The sequence below is a fragment of the Neolamprologus multifasciatus genome, chromosome 12 (genome assembly GCF_963576455.1).
Source record: "Neolamprologus multifasciatus chromosome 12, fNeoMul1.2, whole genome shotgun sequence".
NCBI classification, from domain to species: Eukaryota; Metazoa; Chordata; class Actinopteri; order Cichliformes; family Cichlidae; genus Neolamprologus; species Neolamprologus multifasciatus.
The window spans coordinates 23,950,507-23,976,648 of record NC_140450.1 but is presented as its reverse complement, the minus strand read 5'-3'; the positions used below and the strand labels follow the sequence as shown (position 1 = coordinate 23,976,648).

At 39.3% G+C, this 26,142-nt stretch overlaps 1 protein-coding gene across 1 annotated transcript; it reads left to right on the top strand.

Annotated features, from left to right (window-relative positions):
* Positions 1-3: 3 nt before the first annotated feature.
* On the top strand, positions 4-25,326 carry LOC146507039 (inositol polyphosphate-5-phosphatase A-like). Its single transcript, XM_085179830.1, has 17 exons — positions 4-2,052; positions 2,360-2,910; positions 11,448-11,489; positions 12,294-12,394; positions 12,665-12,752; positions 16,560-16,623; positions 17,165-17,268; positions 17,502-17,554; positions 19,888-20,007; positions 20,208-20,292; positions 20,392-20,487; positions 20,583-20,657; positions 20,955-21,028; positions 21,127-21,238; positions 22,453-22,521; positions 22,601-22,657; positions 23,720-25,326. The coding sequence occupies exons 2-16, from the start codon at positions 2,851-2,853 to the stop codon at positions 22,643-22,645; spliced, it is 1,188 nt and encodes a 395-aa protein (XP_085035956.1). The 5' UTR covers positions 4-2,052; positions 2,360-2,850; the 3' UTR covers positions 22,646-22,657; positions 23,720-25,326.
* The last annotated feature ends 816 nt before the right edge of the window (positions 25,327-26,142 follow it).

Below are 26,142 nucleotides of genomic sequence, written 5' to 3'. Positions count from 1 at the left end.
GATTGGGATCTTTATTTTTCTAGCACTGTATTCTTGCATTTATTCCCTATCAGGGTTTAGTGCTAAGGATCAGTGCGTGAATGTACAGCACATTTGAAGAGATTTAAACATGTGAATATCTGAGATGCTTATGCTGACCTTAAACAAGCCTTTCATTCTTGAAAACACTCCAGTGTGGTTGATTTAAAAAAAAACAAAAAAAACTGCAAAGGCGAGTCAGCCAAAGTTCCTTCACAGTGATTTGAAAGACATTGCCAGTAATCACACACTCTTGATTGCAGTTCGTGCTGCCAAAAGTGGCAAAACAAGTTATTAGGTTTACACTATCACTGTCACACAGAGCCAGATAGGTTTGGGTAGATTTTATCCCTTAATTTATTAAGTCACGATTTTAAAACTGCATTGTGTGTTTTGTCATTATAATTGTCCCACATTAAATATTTTTTCGACAGTCTGACACATGTAACTGTGACAATTATGCAAAGAATAAACCAGGAAGGGGGCAAATATTTGCTGAGTTTCAGCACACAGATGTCATAAGCTCACTTTTAGTCTGATACCTGCTCATGATATGCGTCCGAATGACTAAAGCATTTATTCTTAAAAGTGCTGATATAGGGGATAAAACAAAAGACAGACCTGTTTTAAAGTAGATTGAATAAGAATTTTGAATGCATAAAAAAATCAAAACATCTTGATCTCATGGGTGTCAATTGATGGAAAGACAATAAACATCAGCTATTTTGGGGTCCAGACTTAAGAAGATGATTGGCTCTACAAGGCCAATCAACCTATAATTTAATTATTCAGTTATTCTTACCAACTACATGGAGACATTATATTCAATTCATTTTTCATAGTTGACTATTTGCTTCCTCGTACCATTTGGTTGCCCTTTTTTACAGAATAAGAATTTATTGCAGTATTGCTATTTATGATAAAGTTTACATTGTTTACATTTTAATCACTTGGGTAGAAACTAATCATTAGAACATGTGTGGCTACATTGTTTACGAATTCAAGCTCTTTCATACGGATGGAGAACTTAAAAGGGCAAAGGTTAAAGATACCTGTGAAGAAGAGCAGCAGAAGCTGTGCAGTAAAATGCTGGTTGGCACCAGGAGGACAGAATCGAATTTGAGATTATTGGAACTTGACAAAATGTGGAAAACTTGACAGTTCAGTTTTATTTATAAATCACCACAACAGTCGCCTCAAAGCACTTTACATTGTGCCCCCTTATAAAGAAGAACTTGGTGTCAGTGGGAATGAAAATCCCCCTTTTAACAGGAAGAAACCTCTAGCAGGACCAGGCTTAGGGAAGGACAGCCATCTGCCATGAGGGGAGGAAGACAGGACAAAGACGCACTGTGGAAGTGAGACAGAGATGAACAACAACCACAAGGTCTGAAAACTTTCATAATGCACTGCCTCATCCAAGAATCCATGGCTGCAATAAACCACTTCTTCCTCCTTTCAGTGAGGCGTCCTTCCAAACCATTTGATTGCAATAGCTTCAAGTGGATTCATTGATGCAGGTAAATAAAGCACACAGTGCTTGGAGGAGGAGGAGAAAGAGGAAGCAGACAGCGGCTTTCGATTGTGTAACCCATGCCTTGGTTGAGCAGCTCACTAACAACATTACGGAGTGCCAGAGTCCAACCCTGCCGCATGGCACACATCCATCGACTCCAAATAAGTCTTTTATAGCTTCTGGCTCCACTGGAAACTAAGGATGGGGAAATGTTGTTATGCTGCTGTGGTAATGAAAAGATACTGGAGAAGGCGGGCTTTTCTAAAGAAAAATGACTAAAGTGGAAGTCAGGTGTCTGTTGGCACAGGACTGAACATTACAGTGTAGTTAATGGTGATAGCAGCGGGGTATAATCACTGATCATACAGCTAAGGGGAAGTGAGATTAGGGCAAGATGTACCTGTTATATAATTTGATTGTGCGCTGAAGAAAAGCAACCTGCCCCAAGTGAAAAGAAGTGCTACACAGGGAGAAGATCACTAACTTCCTGTTTTGTGTCTTCAGACAACGAGACTGTGGTACGCTGATTTGCGAGTTTAAATTCCTTTCAGGTCTTTTTTTTTTTTCAACAACAAAAACTTTATGTGGTCTATAAATTACATGTTAGGTTATAACACCTCACAAATCATTGTTGTAATACTGTAATGCTTAGTGTGGTTCAGGAGTGGTTGCGGTAAAAGCTAGCTGTTTTGTACAGCAAGTCATGTATGTATGTAAAGGTTTCTGTGACATTCAAATGCTGTGAGATTACCTCCATGTGATTTTATTATTGAGTGCTGGTTGGTTTATCACTGATAAACTTGTATTGTATTATATTGAATACAGCAAACCAGCAGCGATCGGAGCAAATGGGCGGAGCGCCAGGAGTTCATAACGCAACACCGCCCGCTTGCAGAAGGCTCTCCGAGGGTTTGTCAGCAACAGATGCCCAGTCCAGGCTGCTTAAGAAGCCCTCTTAAGAACCTACCAGTCCAATTAATCCCGAGGAGGCGGAAATCCACACGTCTGAGCGGGCAGTTACACAAACTTGTTACCTTCTACCTGACTCCACGACGAAGATGAAGACGAGCGCCTCTCTGCAGGCGTACGTTAACCGTGCGACACCGAAGCCCGCTATCAGCAAACGATTTGGACCAGAAGCGGGAAAGCGTCCGTGAGGGATAGCTGCTAGTCGCGACTCAGATTCTCTCTCAGACACTCACACACATTAAGCCTCGGTAAGCTCCTGCAGAGTTGATCGCAGGCCTGCATGAGCGTCACTGGCGACGCTGCTGCTGCTACTACGGAGTTTCCTCGGGACTGCTCGCGTTGTTAACATGGAAACGTTCACCGATGTGCTGCTTGTCACCGCAAACGTCGGCTCACTCTTTGACAATGTAAGTAGAACGGCATCACAATTAAAGTCACACCATACTTAAGGTACAGTCAGAGGATTATATAAACGCTAATAGGCTTAAGCCGGTAGGAGGGTGTAGGGTAGGAGGCAAGTTTTTTTTTTTGTTTTTTTTTTTAATATTGAATCGGCTACATTGCTAGCTTACATCATAGGTATAAGGATGTAAGCAGTGAGCTGAGCTCTTCTGGTGCTTTATGTTTTTTTGTTTGTTGTTGGGGCTTTTCGATAATTGACGTACATTTGCCTCGTAATGCGACGCTACCAAGTTACCAAGCAATGTTTCCTTATCAGCTGTCAGCAGCAGAAACTGTTAATTAAAAGGAAACAGTCAAAGTTGACTCATAATTAGGCAAGCTACCTGTTGGACGCGTCACGTGCCAGACTGGAACGGGTGGCTGCAGCTCAGGTGGTAGAGCAGGTCACCTACAAATCGTGAAAGGTGGTGGTTTGTATGCCAAGTATCCTTGGCAAGATGCTAACCTCAATTTGCTCTCCGATACATCCATCGGGGTGTGAATTTTAGATAGAAAGAGCATGCTTTTCTTAATGAGGGAAGCTACTTTGAGTGCTCAGATAAAGTAGTTATATCTACCAGTCCTATAAGAACCAGTCCTTTTACCGTTTACCAAATCCTTCTGAACCTGTCTGCAACACCCAGACATGAACAATAACAACACACAGGTGAAATACATGTTGTCATTCAGAAGTGTTTTTTTTTTGTTTATAGTTATGCTTGCAATTAAATTACATATTCATACTGATAATAAATAGTGAATAGACCTCTTTAACCCTCGCCATGTTGACATGAAGTAACAAATTGCCCTTTTCCTATAAAAAATAAAATAAACAACAAAAGTGCAGTGTAAACAGGTGAACGAGAAAAAACAAAAACACCACCACCAACACAATACCGTGCAATTTACATGGTGGAAAAGGAGCCGGAGGAAGTATAAACTTATTTAATCATGCCCACTTTTGATGCTGTTTGATAATGATCAGCTCAGCATCTGTGCACACACACAGTGTTGGGAAGGTTACTTTTAAAATGTATTCCATTACAGATTACAGAATACATGCCCCAAAATGTATTCTGTAACGTATTCCGTTACGTTACTCGATGAGAGTAACGTATTCTGAATACTTTGGATTACTTAATATGTTATCATGCTTTTTACAACTACTTAAATGTACTATTGCTGTGATTTATTACTGTTACTGAAGGTCCGCGGCTCCGAACCCGCAGTAAAGGGACCTCTGACTAATATGGCGGTTTCCGTGTCGGGCTCGTAGCCGAAAAATAGCTTTACTTTGTTGCGTGGGTCAACTTTGCTTGCCAGAGACAGAGAGAGGCGTTGAAAGGCTGCTCCAACGGAACTTATTGTTTTGGAGGAAAACACGAACACAGTGTACAGTCGAGTCTTAATAGCATACTTACAACTGGGCTCGTCAGGCACTCTTCTTGGCTTCAGTGGTTATATTTATATTTACATGCTTCCAGCTCCCGTTTTTGCTCGATGACAACTCATACTTTTCCACTCGCCTTTTTCTCCCTCCTCGTGCTCACAGACACATAACATAAGCAGTCCATTCTCCCTGCAGCACGGATTACACTGCCTATGATGCTACATTCTTTAGAGCTATGCCTGTAGCATTCTGCCTATTAGCTTAGCACAACAACAACAACAAAAAGGCGCTCTCTCACCCGGGAAACACAAAGAGAGAGCGTCACCCTGTAACCATGGCAACCGTAACGCTGCCGCCTGGAACAACAGAACACAGCTGTCAAACAAAACCCAAACAGTCCTGACCTGAATATGAAACAGGAAAGTACCGCCGTGTAATCCATTTATTTCAACAACGTAACTGTATTCTAAATACCACCTTTTTAAACGGTAACTGTAACGGAATACAGTTACTCATATTTTGTATTTTAAATACGTAATGGCGGTACATGTATTCCGTTACTCCCCAACACTGTACACACATGTACAAACCTAATGATCTCCATACACACAGATGCATACACAATGCAGTGCACAATTCACAGAACAAAACATCAAGTTGCATTGAGTGTTGGGCTTAACTCATTCCAAAGTAAACTAAGGTCAGCAAAGGTTTAATAGAGGATTGCAGGTTACATAAAGTTTATAACAGATTTAGTGCAGAAGTTGATTTATTGCCAAGGATGTTAACTCATTTGAGTTATCATCCTTGGCATCCCGTCAGTCTGCAATGGTAGCTGTGCCTTTGCAGGAGTCCTCCAGATCCTCTATGAGGGTAATGAAGTTGCTGCCTCTCAGATTGCAACCATACTATTTCTCATCAATCCCAGGTGTAAAATCAGTGCTTATGATGTCACTACTGGGAAAGTGTGTTTGTTTTGTATTCAGTATTCAGTTTATAGCAGCCTTATAAAAGTGCAGAGATTTAGAGCGCCATGGTAGCTCTATGAGTCTGTAACTGCCCAGTCTCACTTTTTTGCATGTGTCCAAAAACATATAGTAAAACTACCTTTTTAAACACAAGATTAAATAATTTAAACTGTAATTTAACTGTTCCAACGGGTTCCAGCTCTTTCTCTGTTTTACCTCAGCTTTGCTTAACTTTCAGGAAGGAGAGCTCTTAGACTCATGGAAATTTGGCTCAGGACCCGTTTCCGGTTGCCAGACCTTGCTCCAATGAAAACATGTCAGGTCCCATTGTGGGAGATATGTAAACAGATGAATATCTTCCGTGGTGGACTTGAACTTTTCCACTTACTTAAGTTAAGCCCTCTCATTTCTATAAACAAACATTCCTAAATTATTCACCCAACTTTTGGGTGAAAGCAGGACCTGCAGCACAAGACAGAGTAAATCCTTTTCCTTTGCAGTTCTGGGCTGGCTGAGTGTCCTGTTAGAGTAGCTCAGCATATGAGACATTAAACTCTCACCGATATTTAGTGCCATCTTGGCTACCATGTTTATTACTGAGCTTGTGTAATGACTAAATATATACATATTTATATATTTTCCCTTGTATAAAAACAAATGCCTTCATTTTCAGTCATTCCCAGCTGACATAGGATGGGATGTGGTCATCACTCTGTGACAAGACCAATCAACTTAATCAGCCTGTTTAATTCAACCAATCAATCAATCAATCAAAATTTATTTCTATAGCACATTTAAAAAGACCACAGCTTCACACAAGTGCTGCAGTGCAGATTACAACAATAGACAAAGAAAAGAGTCATTTCTACTATGCCTGCTGTCTGACAGTTTGCTTATTGTTCTGGTCAGAAAGAAAAAATAAAGTGTCCAACTGGTTGTTGTAAGTTTGCCTCATCCAGTTTTTAACGTTGTCACGCCTATAGAAAGTATAAATTAAAAGTATGTCAACTAAATGCAAATGTATTACAGCTGGTGGACAGAGTGTTTGGAGCAAGGCTGACGTGAGAGGAGTCCTATCGGTCATAATGGCTGAGTCACTGTTATCCCTGGCATGCAAATGCACTATGCAAAGTCATTTCTCAGGTGCTAGGAAAAAACCTGGCCTTGCAGGAGACTGCATATTACTCTGCGCCTACTCTGGGCTGTAAATCCAGTAGTGTCACTGTAAGAAAGTACATGATCAAAGTTGGTATCAATTGGTGAACTACAAGAGTGAAGATTCTGGCAAAAGAAACAACTGTTTTACCTGGTAATACCAGCTACTAGCTATACAAGTTAACAAAACATGACCTTAAACAACAACAACAAAATCATGGGATGAAAACAGAATTTTATTTGATGAGATAGGTGGATCAGTATTGTCAGGGTATAGCACCTCACATGTAGCATCTAAAATATCTGCCTGCTTTTCTAAACCTGGAAGCACTGAACCTGTTTGGCTTCTTTAGCTGTGTATAAGGCTTATCTGCTGACTTTTTTGAGTAACATTTTATTATTAAACCTGAATATCAACTATCTATGAAAAAAGACACAGACCTTCATAGATGACAAGCTGATGTTGGCTGGACTGCAACAGGTGCAGCTGTACTTGTACATGGTGCAGGATAATGTTTCCAGGAAATCCCTAATGTTTATGTTAACCTGCTCAGAGTTTGAGATGACTTTCTGACTTCCATTTGAGCTGATTATCTATTAGCTGATATGGCAGTGCAATTTTAAATACAGAAGCTTTTCTTTGTTTTGCATTAATCTAAGGTTTCTACTTCTGTCCTTGTGTCCCTTCTGTTGGGCAGCATAAATGAGCAAAAATACATCATCATTTGATCATCATTTGTGGACTCCATGTAAGAATTTGGTGGAATATTTGAAGCTGCAAGTTATGTAACTCTTAAGCATTAAAAAGAAATTGACCATTTCTGTCACATTTACTAGTCACTTATTTTATTTTATTTTTTTACTTCAATTTGCACTTGTAGCTCTGTGCATGTTTCCATGCATTTCTCTGTAGGGGACTTCTATTGTCCATATATCTTTCTTTCTTTCACTCAGTATCATATTTGATCAATAATCGCAACCTTTCGGGCATAATTGTTTTTTCACAGGATGATGAAATGAGCATTTGCAACATTAAGTCAATGGGTTTTTAAAAAACACAATGTTTTAAAGCATTTATATTTAAAGCTGAGTGGTAGAATGTGATGCCCTTCAATACCAGATAGATCAGGCCATGGACTGTACGACTAATCTGGCACATGAAATATAAACTATTGTGAACCAAGTGCCCTGTTAGAGTCATACATAGCAGTAAAATAAAGAATAAATAATTGTATAAAATAAATAATTAGTTTAGGGCAGCACGGTGGCACGGTGGTTAGCACTGTTGCCGCACAGCAAGAAGGTCCTGAGTTCAATTCCAACATCAGGTCGGGGTCTTTCTGTGTGGAGTTTGCATGTTCTCCTCGTGTTTGCGTGGGTTCCCTCCGGGCACTCCGGCTTCCTCCCACCATCCAAAGACATGCAGCTTGTGGGGATAGGTTAATTGGATAATCCAAATTGTCACTAGGTGTGAATGTGCGAATGGTTGTCTGTCCCTGTGTGTTGGCCCTGCGACAGACTGGCGACATGTCCAGGGTGTACCCCGCCTCTCGCCCTATGACAGCTGGGATAGGCTCCAGCGCCCCCCGTGACCCTGAAAAGGATAAGCGGAAGCGAATGGATGGATGGAAATAATTAGTTTATTCTAACAGAGGTCTGTGACATTTTCTTGACTGCAAAATGTAAAGCAGTATATTTAAAATTAAGTGTACCCTTACTGCTTCCATAGCAATTAAGTAGGGAAGTAGCTGCCAGGTGCTGCTAACTAAATGCACTTGATTAACTGATCATCAGCAAGTGTGAGCACCTTTATAAAAGAAGATGTTCTGGCATATGTTAACAAAGACAGAAAGACACCAGCCATGATCTTGAAATGAAATGCAATGAAATTGCAAATAAAAACCTAAGATTCTTAGGTTTCAGATTCTACAAGCCTCAGTTAGAATGTTAAATGTTAAAATTCATTACAGTACAATTAAAAAAAGACTGAACAAGTATGGTTTGTTTGTGTTGCCAGGAGAAAACCTCTCTGACAAAAACATGGCAGCACAGCTTTGGTTTGCAAATTTGCACCTCATCAAACCACAAGATTTCTCAACCAATGTCCTTAAGAAAGACCACCAGACCAAAATGAAGATGTTTCACCATCCACAGCTCCGCATTTGACAAAAACCAAACACAGCGTATCAGCAAAGACCTCATACAAGTTGTCATGCACGGCGGTGGAGGGATGATGATTTGGGATTCTTTTGCAGCCAGAGGTCGTTGGGGGACTTGCAGTGATTGAGCCATGAACTCTACTGTATGCAAAAGTATTCTACAGTAAAATGTGAGCCCATCTGTCTGACAGCCCAGATTGAGTCATGCCGCAGGGGAATGATATGGTGGCCCTGAGAGGCCAAACGGAATGCAACTTCAGAAAACACTTGCAAAAAGAAAAATGCTGCAAAAAAAAAAAAACACCTGCAAAAAGAAAAACGTTGCAAAAAGAAAAACGCTGCAAAAGCACACAAAACACAACGGAAATGTTTTCTGGGGAGACAATAACCCGACGGACCAGTTACACGAACCAAAACATGTATGTATGGCTGTATCCCAATTCAGGGTCTGCAGCCTTAAAGTACGCAGCCTTAACGGTACTCAAGAGCCGCGTACTCAAAGACTGCTGAGGCCGGAAGTGCAAGGCTTGTAGGCTTGTGAAATGGTATGGTCTAGCCTCCGTCGCGCTGCCCAGGTTGCCTGGCAACCATGATACTAACAGCTGGAAACGTTTCATACAGCTTTGTTTGACAGAAATGAAGGAGAACATATTTTGTACATTTGTTTCTACATGAGCTTTGTGTGATTTGATAAGTATCTGAGGCTGAGACCACAGGACTGTAAAACATGATTGTTGGGCTTCATTTCTGTACTGAACAGTCATTTAAGATTAGCTAGTAAATAACAATTAGCTAATGTTGTTCATGGGACTAAAGTCATCTCACGTTGGTAATGTAAATATAATATGGCCAATATTATAGTTATTATATTAATCATTAGTTATTACAGCAGTGAGTGTCAAATACTGAGCTTCAGTAAAGATTCAAGTTGCATTTATTTATATTTCCTATCACCTTAAATCTTCACTCAAAGACAAGTATCTTTGACAGTGTATATATAGATGTATTATATATAAGAGACAAATATTGTTCTTTTAATATGTTGGCATTACTAAATTTGTCTCAATGCTTACATATATGTGTAAAAAGAAAATGTATGAGCTGTGTTAACTGTTTCTGATAGAATGAAGAGTAGACTGATATATTAAATATTCCTTTATTGGGTGAGAAAATCAGACCATGTCATAACTGCTTTAAGTCATACAGAATAGATATCAGAGCCTTAAACAGGCTGACTTCTGCTAAATGGGCAAAACTGGGCAAAAGTATACAAACACATAACATCCTTATAGAATATGATGTAACACTATAGATCAGCTTACCTCAGAATATATAAAGCATATAAACAATTACAGCAATATGATGCAACAAACACAGCACTGCTACTAATCCAAAATACTCAAAGCTTCATAGAACTGAAACAAACATTTATTTTAGCTCCATTCTGCTGCTGATACATACTTTAGGTTTCTGAATATTAAACTTGTTTCTGCCTTTCATAGTGTGTAACTTGAAGGCCCTGAGTACTGTATCCCACACTGAAAACACTGGGATGATAAAATTATTTGAACATTACCTAATAAGACTGATTCAGGACAGACAATTAGTTATGTTAAACTTTTCTAGTAGTCCTTCACAAACAGGGAACAGTCTGTGTATTCTCTCCATCTGTCAGCTGCTGCTGGCTCTTCCTCCTCCTCTTCCTCACACACTACTGAGTTTGTCCTTGTGGATCATCAGGGGTGCAAAGCCTCACAGATGATGTGCAGCAGTGGGTCCCTCAGTCTGTCCTCACTCTGGACACTTGCAGTTGTCACACATGGAAATCAAATGTGTGATAAGCTGCAGGATTCAATTTTTGCAAGTGTCTTTCTTTTTTTGCAGCATTTTTCTTTTTGCAAGTGTTTTTCTTTTTGCAGCATTTTCCTTTTTGCAAGTGTTTTCTGAAGTTGCAGTCCGTTTGGCCTCTCAGGGCCACCGTAGAATGAGCCCTAGCAAAGCAGCAAATCTCCACAATGATGTGAGAGACTGATAAAGTCATAAAGATAATGATTACTTTAATTTACTCCTGCTAAACGTGCTCCTACAAGATATCTACTTAGTTTCTCACACACTCGTTCTGCATTTTGCTTTCGTTTTTAACTAAATAATTTCACAGTGTAATATGTAATGTGCAGTTGTTTAAGAGGGATGGTATTTAAATAATTTTTGAACCTGCAAGGGCCAGATGAACTATTTTTATTATGTCCCAATAAATGTCAAAACTGAGAGAGAGTGTTATTTTATTTATTTTGTTATTATATTTTATTTTGACTGCAATATTTTTAGTCCTTTAGCTTTGAACATTTTAAATAGTTGAAGATTAGACTAACCCTGTTTCTTTAATTTGGTCTACTAATGATATAAAGCAACATTTAATATCTTTAAAACATATTAATTCGTGGGCATGGTAATCATGGAGCAATTCAAAAATACATGATATCATACTTACATAATAATATCATAATATCATACATACATAATTGTCCACAATAATACTGTTATCATGGCACTGTGATAATTGAGACATTGCAATAGCAGTGATATATATCTGTGCAAGTGAGGGAGAAAATAACATTTAAAAGGAAAAAACATGAATTAAATATCTATTGTGTTGTCAGTGTTATGAGTTTCTTCTTCTTCACTGCAAATTGGTTAACCTCTGCTGCCTTTAGCCTCACGATCTCTGAAATTTAAATAGGGACATCGTGTTTTCATAGATGATGAAAACGGGAAAGTAAATATTGTGCCCAGATTATATATATATGTTTGTTTGTTTTTACATTTCATAGGTCGGTGAAATTCAAAGTGAGTGGTTAAAACAACTGTACAAGGTAAGCTTGAGCCTCTGCATGTTGCAATAATAATATTACAGTTTTCAGAATGTGATATTTCATGTTTTTGTTTTTTGTGGAGAGTATGGCCACTTCTAGGAAGCGAAACCTGTGTTGGTTCTGTCCACTGTTCTATTATACAGTTGTAAATACTGATAACATATCTGCAGAAGGACTAACACCGATAGTCAGTAATAGTAAACCTTCATCTGGCCTCCATTCATAGATGTAGTGTTGAAATTCAAAAATCACAATTAAAAGACCTATCGAGACAAACTGAATGGTCAAATATTTAAGATGTGCTGATTGATTTGCATTGTCCACACATTGGACATACTTTGTGTATCTTGTATTTCAAATTAAGAGTCTTCCCTGGAGAGAAATCTTAAATTTTTTAAACTGGATTATAATATGAAACATTTGCAGGAACATTCTGTGAAAAACGCTAATGTTTTGAAGAGGTTTTATGTTAAGAAATGACATCCTTCAAACAGCGACATGTCAGGATGATGATGTATAGCAGATGAAGAGGGATAGGCAGTAAGAGATGTGAGAGACATATGGTTTCATGAAGTCAGTCTGATGTGGTTACATAGATTTACGGAAGGAACTACAACTCAGCCGTGTGCATGCATGTGCGTCATCGGTGCAATCCAGTACTTAAACTGATAGCATTACCAGCCCTTCTCTAAAGGACAGTTGCCTTCATCCTGTAACAATCATTATTGACCTTCTACACCCCTCAGTGCTCTTTAGTGTAAGCATGTACGTTGCACTGAGACTGTTTGCTTTGCTTTATAACAGACTATCCAGAGCTACAAGCCACAGTTCATTGCCCTGCACTTCCAGGAGGTTGGAGGAAAGGACTACATGTTAAACATGGGCCATGCAGAAAACTTCTTCTGGTAGGATTAATATGCTGATTATAATGCATTTCCATTGATTCATTGTTGTCAATTAAACAGTTCCTTATAATGTGTCAAAAAAATGAAAACCATCTACGGTTTGATGTCATTTGAGAAGCGAGAACCAGTCAAGTCATTACATCTTTATTTAAAAACATAACATTAAATGATGGTTGTATAGTTATAGTCAGAAGACTCTTAGATCGTTAGATCTGTATAGAAAGAAACCTCCATTGCAGTGATCATACTTTTTTGCTCTGCTGTTACCAGGACCCTCGAGTCCAGTGAAGAAATGAAAGACTTTGACAGGTCTTGCATTTATGTGGACAACCAGTTCAAAGTAGAAGATAGCTTCACGGTAAGAAACACAAAAACGTCTCATACAGAGTAGTTGCTGTGTGTTTCCACTAGATGGAGTTCTCTTACATGTTAATGCACAATGATAACTGGATGCATTCAATGCACTCTGCTGGGGAAAATCAGAAGTTTCTGAGAGTGACGCGACACAGTGAAACAAAAAACGTGCTTACTGACTCCAGATTGTATTGCAATCTTTGATTTTATTTATTTTTTGCTGTGTTTTACTGGCATCTATTTAAAAGCGTGAGTGTAAACACAAAACATTATTTTAGTGTCTGTGCTGCAATATGCAGAAAATAGGTTTAAATGTTAAAGACAGTTGCATATAATTGCATTTTTGCTTGATGCAATGTGCATGAAGTTAAAGGATTAAAACAATCTTTAAAAGAGACTTTTTCATTTGATTCAATTTTACATGATGGATTATGCAGAAAAAATAGAATTGGGCTGAAAAGGTCTATTACGTTTTTACATAATCAGGTTGTGTGTCATGTTTTTTTAAAAGTAACTAAGTAATAAAGTAACTAATTACTTTTGAAAACAAGTAACCAGTAAAATAACAGGATTACTTTCTTGGAAAAGTAATTAGTCATTATTAACTAATTACTATTTTCAAGTAACTTGACCAACACTGGTTGCCACAGACTGCCCAAACAAACTTTTCTGTGAGTCTAACTGTTATTTGGATCATCATGTTAAAGGACATTGCAAATAAAATCTGCTGAAATCTGAACATACTACAGTAGTACTTCCTAGCTGGAGTCAGTTTTCAGTTCACTGCAGAATGTTAGATGTGCAAAACAACAGCCTTGTGTAAGTGACATTGATCTCAAAGATGAAGCACAAAACAGCGCTAAAGCTGTTGCACAATATGAGCACAGGGAGAGGAGGTGCTCTTAAAGACAGGTCTGTTAAATCTCATGCTGCTCCCGGCATTTCTTAATGTCATGAGCTGAATCCTTGGTCTTTTGTTGGAATGCTGTTCAGTCACAGATTAAGCCTCATCGTCCACACCTTTTATGAAAGACGTTTTCTGTATGCACCTTCTTTTTTATTGTCCTAATACAAACAAGCTTTTAATATCTTTCTTAGAAAGTAATGAAAATGATTTCTTAAAGTTCATAGTGGCTCTTAACTGGTTCAACAGTATTAGTTTCCTAGAAATTTTCCCCCTAGCTGGAAGTGCAAAAGTTGTGACTCACCCCTCATTTTTTTTATTTCACTTTCGAGGAACCAGACTTTCTTCTAATTTTTTAAAAGTTGTTTGAGCAATAGTTCTCCAGGTTTTCTGACGAGCTTTTAAAGTTTTTCTTTAACCACTGGCTGCTTTTTTGCTTATTTTCAGGCCAGTCAGGGCAATGTTTTTGTTTTGTTTTTTTGTTAAGCTTCTTAACACTGGCCTATGAATCATTCAAGATTTTAAAAAGCCATGAAATTCAAGGGATAAGCCCGTGTTATGTCAACACATAACAGACAGCTTAGCAAAGAACCAGTTTTAAATTGTAACTTTAGGCACTTTGTTACTAGCAGCCTGTTGCGATCATACTATTTGTTTCTACTTTTGTATCAACAAGTTGATTCTGAAAAAGCTATGAGCCAAAAACATGTCTCGGCATACTTTGTAGAGAGGAAACTGAACAAGTAGAAGAGTCAGGCAAAAAAATCTATATACAGCAGATCAACAGCATCTGAAAGTCAAATCATTTAATGTTATTTATATAGCTCTAAATCACAACAAGAGTTGCCTCAAAGCCCATATATTGTAAGGTAAAGACCTTACCTTGCTTCAAATGGATATGTCAGTATGTACAGAGGTCAGGAGAGACGAACAACAGTGAGTGTCTACTGCATCTGTAAACCAGGGGGAGGCTGGAACTGCATTTTGGCCAGTGGTGTTGGACAGCTTTTGGGCTTCTGCATTACTGAAGCAGTGTGAGATCATCTTGACAGAGAGCAAAACAAAAGGCAGCCAACATCCAAAGAAGAGCTTTGAATGTCCTTCAAGAAGCCTGAAAAACTATTCTTGAAAACTACCTAAAAAAAAACCACAAGAAAGCTTGTCTAAGAGAGTTCAGGCTGTACTGAAGAATAGAGGCGCTCACACCAAATATTCACTTTCAAGCTGTTTGAATTGTTCAACCTGTTTTTTCCATGCATGTTTGCACATTTTTCAATAAATCGCAGTGCCTTTTTCCCACTTTCTTAGCAAAACGGAAAGAAAGGACAGTCAGCTCAAGACTTTTGCACAGTAGAGTGTTTTTTAAAGTATTAACCCGCACTCCTCCCAGGTGATACCCTCGCGCTGAACGTTTGACAGTAGGGGTCAATGGCTGCATCTGTAGACTGAAGGTGCGTGAAGTAAAAAAGGGGAAACTCAATGGCCAGGTGAGAGTAGAGACAGGCCAAAGTCAATACATTTAACTCTAGATTAAAACTATTGATCCCAGCCTATTTGTACACAATAAATAAAGTGTGTTGGGGGGCAGAAGACAGCCGGGACTAAGTTTCCTCTGCACTTGAGTGTTTGCACCCCCCGCTGTTTGCCCTGGGAGGGTTGCAGCCACCCCACCCCACCTAATGCCTCATTCTCATTTCGTCGGTGCCACCTGCATTGATTTTCAATTTGTTTCCCCTTGGCTGCGATCATCAGTTATACGGCCATGAGAGAATTTGGGGAGGGGTGGTGGGTTCTCTTTTCAGAGGGGTTGCAGAAGCAGAGGGGGCAGACTTGCATGAATTCCCAGTACAAATGGTGTTTTGATAAAAAATCACTTGTAAGTCAATATTTTTTTATTAAACTGTGCACAAACCTGATTGATGAAGATAGGTGTTTGGCAGAGTATGTGGAGGAAAACGAGTTGGGAAATGTGCCTCTGTGTGCGCCGACGTGTGTGCACATACTTTCCAGTATATAACATTGTTACTAATCTAGCATAAACAAAGCGAAAAGGGTTGGCCATCTCATGTTTTATGAATTGTTAGAGTACATTTCTAATGTCCCAATTTTGTGAAAAAAAGTGCCAACATAACTTCAGTGGGATCTGACTTTCTTCCTGAGTCTACAAGCTGCTATACAAGTTAAGGACAATGTCAGACTCGGTTAAATAACTCATTGCTTAAATCTTCATTCAGACAAGTTGGTCACCAACTACAGTTCGCTGGAGTCAAACACAGAGACATATCTAATTTTATTTATTGTGGACAACTTTGGCACTGAAGATAAATGAATTCTTCAGGGAGAAATTTCTCATGTAGCGGCTGGATTTGTGTGTGTGTGTGTGTGTGTGTTTGGGGGGTGTCTGTCACCGCGGTCTGTCACGCCCTGAGCCCTCTTGAGTGCCGGCTGATTTTTCTTCAGCTCCCAGTTTGCAGCAGCGGTGTTGGCAGACAGCGGGCTCACTGCTTAATACCTTTTAAATAGTTTTAATTTTCTGTCTTTATTGATTTCACGGGCCGCGATTAATCAGATCAGTGGAGCAGGCAGTTAGTACATTAAAAATTGTCAGCCCCACGTCAGGGATGATTGGGTACTGAAGTGTGCGTGTCTCAGAAGCAGCGCGTGGATGTGCTGTGCAGTTATACGTCCTCTTGGAAATACTTTATTACTTAAAGTTTGCCATCTTTTTGGAGAGTAACAATGCACTGTGTCATACATTCCCAATGCACAAAGCATACCATGTGTTCTTGCTTTCTTTGAAGAGGGTCAATGAAACCAAAAGCCTCTGCAGAACGATTAAAAGTCCAGTTCTTTTTGAAGTGGTTTACCTAAAACTGATTGTAACTGCTATATCTTTTCTGTCCACAGGCTTTGGGGAGCATGTACTTCATCCACAAGACACTGAAAAATATACAACAGTATGACTTTCATGGTAAAAAAAAACACAACACTTACATGGATTTCCTATTTCATCATTCATCATGTTGTGCTAAATTTAGTTTCTTTTCCAAACAACGTCTTGGAACGCACCAATGGTTATTACTCAATGCATTGTTTTGATAGAATCCTCCCTCCTTTGGTGCAGTCGGTTGTGCTGTTGCAAAACCCTTGTCGGTGTTTAATTGTTGGACATTTCTTTGGCAAACTGTGCTGGCAGTTTGAAGGCTACGTCTCCTATTTGCAAAGAACTCGAATTTAAAGTGGAGCGGCAATTTTGCTGTTGCATAGTCCAGTCACGTTAGACATGAAAAAGCTCCTCAGAAAAGCTTATGGAAGGACCATAAACATCCCGAAGCTGCCACTCGCTGCGAGGCCCGAAACGATTGTTGTTCGCCGAACACAGTCTAATGGCCCGCTTATAGATTTGCTCATCATGTATGCCCCTCTGATGAGGTTAACACCAGTTTATTGATTGCTGTTTGCATGTTTTCTCACTCTTTTACATGTCACCTCCTTGGCTCTGCCTCTCACAGTTAAGAATTTTAAAGCAGTGCTGGAGAAGAACAGGTATATGGGCTCGCTGGACAGGGTCACCACCGTGGAGAAAGAAAAATTCCCAAAGAATTTCTGGCCTGATGTGAGTATGTATGCATGACTGTGCATCTGGGTATGCCTGTCGGGAGGGGCAAACATGGGCCAAAGGAGATGTTGGGACAAATGAGTCTACTGGGGCTTTCGGGGGGCCGTCTGCCTGCTCTGACAGGGTGATGAGACAAATTATGTGCAAGAATCAATAATTATCAATTTAGCCCTTTAAAGACACAGCTCACTGCTGTTTAGTGACTCACTCCAGTTTTTCCTCTGTTGCAGTTCAAGTGGTCCAGAAAGGGCTTCATGAGGACCCGCTGGATTATACACAACCAGTACGTAACAAACATTCACCTTCACCGTGATGCACCAGCAGGGTTGAACACACTTTCATGTGTGGCTGTTTGGTGACTTTTTTGGAAAAATACATTTACAATAAAAACAGCACCCTTGGGAACAAATATGTAGCCTGTTTTTAAAAGATTGGAAAAGCAGCGTAGAAGATTGTTATGAGCCCAATGTCCTTGACTGACTGTCAAAGTTAAATAAATAAAAAAATGTCCCATGGGTCAATGTTCAGATAAGACATCACATCAGAGGGCTGGGTATACATTTCACTGATAGGACCTAACCTTTGATAATAATTTAAAAAAATGTTATTAAATCATATTTGGTATGTCCACATTGGCTTTGTCCATCTTTTACAGTATTTAGTATCAGTATGTTTAAGCTCCTGCAATATGGAACCATAACTGCTGGAGTTAAAGCAACTGTTAGCCACTATGTCATACTTGTTTTTAAAGCATGCTTCGGCATCCCTCAGTAAACTGAAGGTCAAATATTGTAGTTCCTTGAAGACAAGCAAATAAAATTTTACTCAGTAAACATCTAAGAGGACATTTAAAACTAGGGCTGGGTATTGTCACTGATTTCTAGAATCGATTCAATTCCGATTCACAGGGTCCCGAATCGATTCGATCCACGATTCGATTTAATTCGATTCGATTCGATTTAATTCGATTCGATTCACTTTGATTTGAATCTGGGAAATATTGACAGTCAGAAATATTATAATTCAGATCAGTACATTTACATATTTTTGTATCTATAAAAAGGAAGCTGACACACCAAGACTTTATCAAAGGTGTGAGCATCACAGCAGAGGCCTTTGTGTCAAAGTAGCTGAAGATAAAACACAGAAACACATGAAGGTGATTTTCCTGTTCTGGGATTTTATAAAAATTTTCTGCAGTAGATCAAAAACGAAAGAAAACCATTAATCAACACATGAACATTACCTCTGAAGTTACAGCGGTTTTATTAGAGACAAGGCTGAGCGTTTTGCATTTTGCATAATTTTAAAAAGTTTAAATTTGTTCGGTATTGAACGGCAGAAATTAGGTTTTATTTTCGGAAGTATATAAAACGGAAAAAAAAACCGTCGGCCGACAGCGCTGTAAACAACGGTAGACTTGTGCGTAACAAGCAAGCGAATAATGCAGAAAACAGTACAGAGAGAGAGAGGGAGAGAGAGCGCGCGAGAGCGAGCATGCGAGAGAGAGCTGTGCATCATGGTCGAAGCAAAACAATAAAAGTCAGAGTGAATTCATGACGTTGTTTATGTGAAGCCTAGTTTGGATCTTCTTTTGCTGCTGGTTCGGTCAATATTGTTTGGAGAGAGATAAAACTAACAGCTTTAGAATCAGCGCATAAAGGGCGTGAACACAAAGACCGCCGACAGATCAGAATCAGCGCGCTGTCGGCTTTCAGCCCCGACTGTGAGAAAGGCAACATCTCACTGATTCTGATCCGCGGTTGGGCTGTGTGTTTAAGTCTTTGTGCAGAATCCGTGTTCCTGCTCTCATTTACTGTCTTAGCTGTTTGGTGGTTGTTGAAATTTTGTGAGATTTCACCAGAGATTCTGGCATTTCGGGCAAAATAAATTTATATTAAAAAATCGATTCAGGATTTTAATGAATCGATTTTACGTTATCCAAGCCAGAATCGATTTTAATCAATAAATCGATTATAAAAACCCACCCCTATTTAAAACCTACTTTGATCTATCAAAGCTGATATAAAACAAACAGTGAGGCTCACATTCAGCTGCTCCGATGACCTTGTGGTTTCTTATCATCCAGTTATTAATATCTTCTGGGTTTTGTTTTGACAAAAATGTCCTCTTTACTTCACTGGTTACACTCACAGAATATAAATAATTAATTTAATGTGGTGCTCTGTTGGGAGCTTAGACTCGGCATGTTATAGGAGGGTGAGCAGGGTTTTAATTTCATAGTAGTAGTCAGTATTTGCTCTGCTGTGTTGTTACCTTGGGACTGGAACAACAGGAGCTCAAAATCTAATGTACCACAGCATCATACTGTGAGTCAACACAGCTCATTTGTGAGATGCTCATTAATTGCTTTCTGGTGACAGCCTAAGAAAAGGAGCCAGTGAACTGCACTTGTTTGTAGACTGAACATTAACCCAAGTGTGCTCACTGATAAGAAAGCTCTTGTAAATGACACCTGTTATTTCACACACAGACTCACATACACACCTATCTGATGTCAGGCTTTGGAGTTATCGGATTGTTTCCTGTTATTTTCCCCTCCATCTGCCACAACTCACCTTCTTTTGCCTGTGTGTGTCGGGGTTGTTTTCACAGAGGTCTAGACCTGGTAAATGTCCACCTGTTCCATGATGCCTCTAACCTCATTGCCTGCAACTCCAGTCCTTCCATTTACTCAGCCAACCGCAATAACGCTCTCAGATATGTCATCAGCAGGTGAGACTAGCAGCTGCACGCTACTGTATGAAAACATAATATTCAAAATCTGCTATCATGTAGCTCCTCTTATCCAGTGAATTAGCATTTTAACAAAATCAACAGAAACATGTATGAGAATTTCCACACATACAAAGTACATTGGGATTAAGAATTAAAACCCTGTGTTATGACTTAAGGTATTATTTGTATTTTTCCAGAACATCAGACAATCGGCAAACCGTGCTGCCTTTCTTTGTGTTTGGAGATTTCAACTTCCGTTTGGATACACTTAGTCTGGTCCAGGTATTCAACAGCATTCATTTTTCCCAAAGTTCAAGTGTTGCAATCGTATATCAGTCTGTAATTTTGACATAAACCCTCTCGTTTGTGTTTTTTGACCAGGATTTGTCCACTGCTGCCAATGTGCAGACGGTGAAGAAGGACAGCAGTAACGAAGTGCAGAGAATCATATATGAAGAAAAGGATAACAACCACCAGGTGATTGAAACGAGAGAATCTCGTTTCAAAAAAGAAAAAAAAGCCAGAATTATCTGCTTCAAAAGTTACTTTCTCTGCCTCCTTTTCACCTCTAGGTTCTGCTTCGAATTGAGGAGAAGCTTTTTGCCTACCTGCACCAGGCGGTTTTCAGAGAGGACAATGGCAGAGCAGTAAGAACACAATCTCACCTTTCACCCATAAAGATATCATCAGTTGCACTACTGAGAAATTCAAGGGAAACTTAGTTTGACCTGTCTTCAGAGATTTTAGATTAGATTTGATTTTAGATTCCATCAGCAGGAATACTTCATAGAAATGACAGCACAGTAAACACAAAAAGGGAGAAACATTAGTAGCAGTAACCCAAATTATCCCCCATGTTAAATCTGCACTCGCTCACATCATGCTTGTTTTTCATGTGCTGACGTTTGTAGTCATTTGTAACCATAATGGCTTCTGTCCCTCAGCTTTTGAAGTATGACAAAGAAGTCGCAGCCTTCCATGATGTTATCAGGGAAGAGGACATCATGTTTCCACCAAGGTACGACCTGTAACTCTGCTACTTGCTGCAAATTTCTGCCATTTACTTTTCATGCTAAAACAACAAAAGAATTTGTTCCCCTCTTGTCTTGTGCTCAGCTACCCATACAGTGAAGAGCATGCTAAACCAACCCAGTACATGAACACTCGCTGTCCTGCCTGGTGTGATCGCATCCTTATGTCACATACAGCCCAAGATTTAATACACAGGGTGAGTCTTTGTCACGCTTGTTGTTTGTCATTTTACATCTACACAATCTCAGATATAATCTCTGCTAATTGATAATACTATACACAGAGATTATTAAAGGGTCATATTTACCAAAAGTATATTTGTTTTCAGATAAGATCAGAAAGCACCCAGAAGCAGATCCATGCTACTTCTGCCATGTTAGTTATACAGCTTTGATTTGTAGAATCACATAATTTTTTGATGACAAACACAATTTGATGTAATATGTGAGTTAGCATGACGTGTTAAGGAAGCTCTTTAGCAAGCTAGCCAACCAACATCCACGACAAATGTGTTTCTAGCAATAACATTATTTCACAGCATTTTAAGGTTAACCAATTATGCTGCATGACTAGTTCGTAAACCTTTGCTGATAGTGACGGGTTAATTTATCAGCCAGAGCAGTTCTAGGGGTTTAAATAAATTAGCTAGCATTATCTATTTAAGATAGTGTTTCGCTACAATATGTAGCTTGCAGTTTGTCTGTTTTTGCAGGAAGGCTAATGTTAGCTAACAGATGGTGATACCTGTGTTTGCAAAAAGACTTATTTTCCTGTAGAAGTCTGTGAGCCAAAGTCTGTAAAAGTCCTCCTGAGTTTTTGGGATTGTTCTGGATCATATTTTGAAATTGAGGATTAACTTTGGTGTAAAACTACATCTTCATTGCATAAGAAGTTGTCAATCACAAGTCATTAGACAACGGGCTTCGCATACTTTTCTTTCTTGTCTTGTTTGTGATGGAGTCTGTGTTGTGTGGGAGATGGTCGTTAGCTGAAGTTAGTGGGCTCTGGTTCTAAAATAATGTTGGCTGGTCTTACACACCGTTGGCACAGCTTGCAAGCAGAGCATGGACGTCACTTTCTTCTGATTTTACTAGAAAATTAAGACTTTTACAAATAAATCAGCACACAGGATGTTAGAGGACACACAGAAAGTCAGGGAGGATCAAATGTTTTAATACTACATGACACTTCACTCACACTGCCAATTTAAAAAAGTATTTAAATGGACACGGTTTTACATTCGTGCACACATACTGTGTAACCTTTAATAGGTAATGTGATGTAAATCCACTATGAACATAATCCAGCCCACACAAATGTGATACTCAAAATTTAACTTAATATAATTTAAGAAGAATCTGTTTGTTATGTTTACATATAAATGATCTTCAAGTTCATTCTTCTTTTCAGAGAGACAATGGTGAGAAGAGTGTCGTTTACAACACAATGGGTCCTAATGTCTGTATGGGGGATCATAAGGTAACAGATTACATAAGCAGTGTGTTGTGCACATCAGCCATGTGGACTGACTCTGATGTGTTTTGTTTTTCTTCTGTAGCCTGTGTTCTTGTCCTTCTCACTGAAGACAAATGACCACATCTGATACTTCTAAATGGTAAGAAGTTTCACTGAGTGTGTGTGTGTGTGTGTGTTCTGTACTGCATGTGCAAGTGCAGCTGAGTCGATGTGGTAATTCCAGTGAATGGATTCAGTGTGAGAGAGTGAGCACAGTAATCTTTCTCTGGTCCCTGGAGAGCCATAACCCTACTGGCCCAGTGGAGTCAGGATATGAACTAAGAGTAATGCGTGCGGGACATAAGAGATCCTTTGTGCACAGCGTAGTTGGAGTGCAGGCGATCTGCACTCTCGCTGATCTATGTCTATTGAATCCTCTTCGCTGTCACTGTGGCTACACATTAGGTGTAATGCTGGCCTGCTTTTCATTAATTACCACATGGATGGCTGGCCGGAGACGCATTCATTGTGCGGGGCAGCATATTGGCATTTTTATGGCCATGATTTTGTTTTGCTGCCATTTCAATTTATTTTTTGAAGGAAGTACTGCCTTTTCATGATTGCCCTTCTTCAGAAAGCTGCAAAATGATGAGATCCACACATTGGCGGCGCTTGAAGAGGCTACAACCATCACCTTTTTTGTTTTTGACATTTCAAAGTATATGAAAGGTTTAGCCTACCGCTAGTACTTTGAGGCTACATTTTAGCTCTTGCAAGGTGTGCTTTTTATGGAACCGTTTACATTTCAAATGATACTAAAAATCATAGAGTTAATTTTACCTCATTGACCTGAGAAATGGCTTTTGCAGGAGAGTCAGTCTTATGTACGCTAATTTAGACTTGATTTGCTTACAATAGCATTTAGATGTCTGAACCCACTGTGTCCTGTATTTGCACTGTAATCCACACTGGTTAAACAGTTCTGTGGCTGAAGATCTGGTGGTGGAGCAGGTCGTCTACTGGTCGGTAGATTGATCCCCGACTCCTCCAGTCCACATGCTGAAGTATCCTTGGCCGAGATGCTAAACCCCGAGTTGCCCCGATGTAGCCACCAGAGTGCGTTAGCTGTGTGAATGTGTGTGTGCACAACAATGTGTGTGTGAACAACAATTAGAAAGGGTTTTCGGTGCTCATTTATAAAGTGTGTTTCTGTCTGCTGCAGGTCTGTAACCACAGCATCCTCAGAGGCTGATCAGTGTGATTGTTCTCCACTACAACCGTCCCATCAGCCACCAAAAATAAGCCAGCGTTTCACTCAGCCTCAGCTAAGCTCCCTGCCACACACTGCTGACCACAGATCTCGTATCATGTAACCCAGATTTATCAAGATGTGTCAAGAGTTTTTGAGAGTTGTTCCTGTTCACCGCTTCCTCTGGGATTTTTTAAAAGTCCCCTCTACCCGAAACCTCAGAGTCACCAGGGATAATCCTGCAAATCCTACCTGCAGCTGCACATTCATGAGACACATCAAGAATTTTTAAAATTATTTTTAGCTCAATTGATTGTATTTCATGTTTTTTCAATGCCGTCCATTTTACAGGCAGTGTCGAAAATAACCAAACTTTGTATGAATGTCAATTTACTCATTTCTTACTGGCCCTAACTAAAGGCATTTTATTCTAAAACACCCAACTTAAGCAACAATTAACAAAAGATTCGGGAGAGGACTGGGTATAATATGAGCCACAGTTTGTGTAGTAGTGGTGTCTTGAAAAGGGAAATATCAAACCCTCGTGGTCATGTGTGCGCGCTTTTAGTTCGTATTTTTATGCTCTATTTAGTACATGCATCTTTGCTTTGCCATCACCATAGCATTTTTTAAATGACGAGGGAAGCACAGCTGCCTTTGCTTCCAGGTGTCATGTGTGAATGATCTCCGCTGATAAAACAGGATTTGTGACAGATTTCCTACTTTTTTCATACAGGTTGCTACTTCATACACATCAGCTCCAGCCATGACAGATTGGATTTTTAATAGTGGTGTTATGATGAAATGAAAGTAGACAGGCAAAAGAAAAAAAGGCCAGTAACATTTTAGCAGCAGTGGTGAGAGCTGAATGGATTACCGCCAGCATCCAAAATGAACTTGTGTATTTCTCTTATTTCCCGAGCTGTATTATACACATTATACCAAGTGCTTTATTACCTTGACTTTGCATTTCTTCTCCGATTAATTTGAGCTGTCCTCCTCCAGTTTACTATGCAGGATGTCTGGTCAGACTCAGCTGTATTTCATTGCCAAAAAGAATCACGCTGTAGTTATGCTGTAGTGTTTACCTACATCTGTAGTTAAGAAGAGCGTCTGTTTTGATTACCTGGCATCAAATAAATTACATTTCAAAAAAAAATAAGCCTGTGCATAATCACACCTGTGTACCCACACTCAACAGAGGGGGCGCTGTTTGCTTTTGAATTATTGCATTTATCTTTGATCCTTGTCTCTTACTGCAGCACCAGTGTAGTAATATCATGTGTGAGTTAACAAGGCTTTGACAATTTTGACTAATTGATTCTGTTTAAAGTGTGTTTGTTGCTTTTTGGGTGTTTTATGGGAGAGCATTTTCCTATATTCATCACAAAAATGCTTTTTTGATGCCCAGATTCAGAACTTTGGCATGATGTTTGTAAAGTGTGACGCCTCATCGCAACGAGAAAGAGCAACGCAAATGTCTGTTTGTGATAAATGCTTTGTCACAGGACTGGAGCTGGTTGTAAACACTACATTTGTGATATTTCACTTTTGTAAATAAAGTATCACCCTTTGTTGCACTTTTGCTTTTTGTTTTTGGGGGTTTACAATCAAGTCACGCCTCTTATGGGAAAGCAAAGGTTGTAAACTATGTAAATGACCTCATTTCCCGAGAGCAGTTAACCCAGACTGGGTAGGTAATGATCTGTGTACCAAGTTACTTTTTTTATGACTTTAATGACTAAAAATATTATAAATAAACTATATTCTCACTTATATTTGTATATATATTTTTTTTTTGTGTCGATCACATTAAAATAAATGTCAGATCATGTCAAATTTAGCCTGTCCAAGTAAGACAAGCTTTACATTAGTGTCTGTATGTGTTATTGCATTTAGTTACTGTAATAAAATTGTGGTTACTTTGGGTCAGAAGAGCAAAATGACAGCTAAAACAGAGGAAATATTAAACCTGCGCTTCAGACTGACAATCGCAGTCATGATTCTTTCTTTTGTCACGTTGTGTTGATGCAGCAGTTGGACTCAGATCCAGATTTAAGTCCAGATTAAACAACAAAACAAAAAACAAAACAAAAAAAACAGATAATATCAGTAACAGAGGAGACCAAAATATGTTTTTCAGAATAAAAGACTTGGACCCACCCCCGTCACGTTGACACTCAGATAAGAACAATCACATTTTTGACTGTTCATGTACGTGACTGATGTGAGGCTGAGCATGTAGGAGTTGGGTATTTTGTACTGGCACACTGAGGTGTGAGAGGAGCTGGTCGGACTGGTTAGCAACGCAGCGAACAAGCTCCAATTGAAAAATGAAATTTGGTGGTCAGAGAAGGAATTGTCTCACCCACACATGAAGTCTGAACTTGTGTGCC